A 3,714-nucleotide genomic window follows, 5' to 3' on the forward strand; every position below is an offset into this window, starting at 1 on the left:
TAGAAGGAAAAGGGAGCAGCCAGGGTAAGTCCCCATTCTCAGAGACCCAGACATCAGCATCACCTGGAGCAGAGTGGCCCAGCCTCAGACTCAGAGCACCAAGACCCAGGCCCGCAGGCCTTGACCCACCCCGGTTCCCCTGTCCCAGCTCCATTCTTCACCCCACAATCTCTAGCTCCCAGCCCTGCCCTGTGAGGCCCTGCCAGGGCCACGATGCTCTTCCTTGCTCCCCAGATGCTGAGCCTGCTGCTGCTGGTGCTGCCCGTCCTGGCAAGCCTGGCCTACATGGCCCCTGGTGAGTCCCAGCCAGGGTCCACCCTGCCCCTCACCACATTCCACAGGTCAGGGCCTGGGTGGGTTCTGGGGAGGCCGGGCTTGCCCCCACACAGGGAAGGGCTGGGCCCAGGTGTGGGGCTGCTTCCTGGTCCTGACCTGGTTCCTGCCCCAGCCCCAGGCCAGGCCCTGCAGCGAGCGGGCATCGTCGGGGGGCAGGAGGCCCCCAGGAGCAAGTGGCCCTGGCAGGTGAGCCTGAGAGTCTGCGACCAATACTGGATGCACTTCTGCGGGGGCTCCCTCATCCACCCCCAGTGGGTGCTGACCGCGGCGCACTGCGTGGGACCGTGAGTCTCCCGGGGCCTGGAGGGGTGGGCAAGGGCTGGATGTGAGCCCTGGCTCCTGGGTGCTCTTAGGGGCTGCCCAGGGCCCTGAGTGGGAGGCTCCGCTGCCCAGGGACGTCAAGGATCTGGCCGCCCTCAGGGTGCAACTGCGGGAGCAGCGCCTCTACTACCAGGACCAGCTGCTGCCGGTCAGCAGGATCATCGTGCACCCACAGTTCTACACCGCCCAGATCGGAGCGGACATCGCCCTGCTGGAGCTGGAGGAGCCGGTGAACATCTCCAGCCACGTCCACACGGTCACGCTGCCCCCTGCCTCGGAGACCTTCCCCCCGGGGATGCCGTGCTGGGTCACTGGCTGGGGCGATGTGGACAATAATGGTGGGTGTTGGGGACAGCGGGAGGCCAGACCAGGTGGGCACCAGGTCACAGCCACAGGCCAGTCCCTGGGGTGACAGGGTCCCTCAGGGAGGCTCAGGGAGGGGGACTCTGGAGGCCAGGATGGATGGAGCAGGCGGTGGTGAGAGGCAGCAGGTGCCCTGAGCAGAGACGGTGAGTCCAAAGGGCCTGGGCGTCCCCCACCCCGGGGGTTTGGAAAGTCTCTTAGCACCTCCGTGCCTCGGTTTCCCCTTGCCTGAAAGGGTGCATCAAAAGTTTGTACGTCACAAACTTGCTATGTGGAGAGAGAAATCACACGGGGGTCTTGCTGGAAGGAGAGAGACCGGTGCTGGGATGAGACCTGCCTGCCCTCCATCCCTGTGCTACGGACAAGGCAGGGGCCTGGGAATCGGGGTCGTGGCAGTGCTGTGGTGGACTGGACGAAGCTCACTGTGACCCTCCACGAGGCACATTTTCACTTCTAGAAGGTCTTGTCCCCACTTTATCCACGATTCAGAGCAAAGCTTTGGGGTACAGCCTGAGCGGCAACCCTGGGCTGTGACCTCTGGGTCACTCAGAAAGGGCCTGAGCCACTGTCCCGCTATTCCGCCCCACGCAGCGGGGAAGCTGAGCCCAGCGCCCTGTGTTCCCCTCGGCTGGGGCCAACCGTGGACCATGGGCCCAGCCCAGACCAAAGTCAGCTGAGCCCAGAGAGAGACACGGGCCGGGCTCTGCACCCCCGTGCCATGGAGCCCAGCTTGGCAACCTCCAGGGCCCTCCCCTCCCTTCCCCAGATGGGGCTGAAATGAGGCCAGGGACCCAGGACCAGCCTCAGCGGAGGGGCCTGGCCTGCATTCACCGCCCCTTCCCCGGGGCTGCAGGCACAGAACAGCGCTGGGCCCATGGTGCCATCTCCCCTGCCCGTGACACTGCCACCGAGTCCACGAAGCAGCACCCAGCCGGCCCCAGACCCGGCTCCACGCCCCCCTCCGCCCCCAGTGCACCTGCCGCCGCCGTACCCGCTGAAGGAGGTGGAAGTCCCCGCAGTGGAAAACCACCTTTGTGACGCGGAATATCACACCGGCCTCCATACGGGCCACAGCTTTCAAATCGTCCACGATGACATGCTGTGTGCGGGGAGCGAAAAGCACGACTCCTGCCAGGTGGGCCCTCGCGTCCCCCCACCCCGACCCCCGGAGCCTGGCCAGCGAGTGCATCCCTCATCCTGACCCCTGGAACCTGGAGCCTGGCCAGCGAGCGCGTCCCCCACCCCGACCCCCAGAGCCTGGAGCCTGGCTGGCGAGCACGTCCCCCACCCCGACCCCCAGAGCCTGGCCAGCGAGTGCTGACCTCTGACCTTCCCAGGGTGACTCTGGAGGGTCCCTGGTCTGCAAGGTGAATGGCACCTAGCTGCAGGTGGGTGTGGTCAGCTGGGAGGAGAGCTGTGCCCAGCCCAACTGGCCTGGCATCTACACCCGTGTCACCTACTACTTGGACTGGATCCACCACTATGTCCCCAAGAAGCCCTGAGCCAGGCCTGGGGTGTCCACCCGGGTCACTGGAGGGCCAGCCCCTCCTGTCCAAACCACCACTGCTTCCTACCCAGGTGGTGACTGCCCCCCACACCTTCCCCCATCCTGAGTCCCCTCTCCCATCCTGAGCCCTGTCCCCTGTCCTGAGCCCCCTCCCCTTTCTTGAGCCCCCTCCCCCACCCTGAGCCCCCTCCCCTTTCTTGAGCCCCCTCCCCCACCCTGAGCCCCCTCCCCTTTCTTGAGCCCCTCCTCCATCCTGAGCCCCTCCTCCATCCTAAGCCCCATCCCCCATCCTGGGCCCCTCCCCTTTCTTGAGCCCCCTCCCCCACCCTGAGGCCCCTCCCCTTTCTTGAGCCCCCTCCTCCACCCTGAGGCCCCTCCCCTTTCTTGAGCCCCCTCCTCCACCTTGAGCCTCCTCCCCTTTGTTGAGCCCCCTCCCCCACCCTGAGCCCCCTCCCCTTTCTTGAGCCCCTCCTCCATCCTGAGCCCCTCCTCCATCCTGAGCCCCATCCCCCATCCTGGGCCCCCTCCCCTTTCTTGAGCCCCCTCCCCCACCCTGAGCCCCCTCCCCTTTCTTGAGCCCCCTCCCCCACCCTGAGCCCCCTCCCCTTTCTTGAGCCCCTCCTCCATCCTGAGCCCCCTCCTCCATTCTGCCCCCTCCTCCATCCTGAGCCTCCTCCCCCACCCTGAGTCCGCCCCTCCTGGCCCCTCCGGCCCTCCCCTGCCCAGGCAGCTGGTTGTGGACGCCCATCCTCTCTAGTGCTGGCTCTCATTAAAGTGCATGATGGAAAGCAGGTGTGGCCGTCACTGTGTTTCTGGTCGTGGGTGTCACGGGAGAGGAAGGGTCTAGGCATGTCTTGGGGCAGCTGCAGGATCTGCGGGGTCCTGGACCCCGAGGCACAGCTAGTCACTGTGGGGCGGGGCCTCCTCAGCAGCCCTGGTCGGCAAGTGGGGGCACAGGTGGCTCCCGGTTTGGAGGAGGAGCAATTAATTTCGGTCTCCTCCCGGCAGAGGGAGGCGATTTCTCCGTCAAACACGGAAGCCTGTGGTGGCCGCACTGAAGGTGTGAGTGCTCGGCTTCCCGTCTGGGTCTTGGTGTCCTGTGAGTCGCACAGATCAGGGTCTGCAAGGGAGGGACTCTGAACGCTGCGAGGGCAGAGCAGGGTCCAGCGGGGTCAGGCTGGGCAGGG

General features: G+C 66.0%; 1 protein-coding gene across 1 annotated transcript; it reads left to right on the plus strand.

The window, feature by feature from the left end:
* The first annotated feature begins 213 nt into the window (after window positions 1–213).
* On the plus strand, window positions 214–2,684 carry LOC101141984 (tryptase delta). Its single transcript, XM_055364878.2, has 5 exons — window positions 214–295; window positions 449–620; window positions 730–995; window positions 1,992–2,155; window positions 2,358–2,684. The coding sequence occupies exons 1-5, from the start codon at window positions 214–216 to the stop codon at window positions 2,400–2,402; spliced, it is 729 nt and encodes a 242-aa protein (XP_055220853.1). The 3' UTR covers window positions 2,403–2,684.
* Window positions 2,685–3,714: the final 1,030 nt, after the last annotated feature.

The sequence above is a fragment of the Gorilla gorilla genome, chromosome 18 (genome assembly GCF_029281585.2).
Source record: "Gorilla gorilla gorilla isolate KB3781 chromosome 18, NHGRI_mGorGor1-v2.1_pri, whole genome shotgun sequence".
Classification (NCBI taxonomy): Eukaryota; Metazoa; Chordata; class Mammalia; order Primates; family Hominidae; genus Gorilla; species Gorilla gorilla.

Coding starts and splice junctions, on each gene's coding strand:
- LOC101141984 (XM_055364878.2), top strand. CDS start 214: ATGCTCTTCCTTGCTCCCCAGATGCTGAGCCTGCTGCTGCTGGTGCTG. Junction 996..1,991: donor GGGCGATGTGGACAATAATG/GTGGGTGTTGGG, acceptor CTCCGCCCCCAG/TGCACCTGCCGCCGCCGTAC. Junction 2,156..2,357: donor AAAAGCACGACTCCTGCCAG/GTGGGCCCTCGC, acceptor TGACCTTCCCAG/GGTGACTCTGGAGGGTCCCT.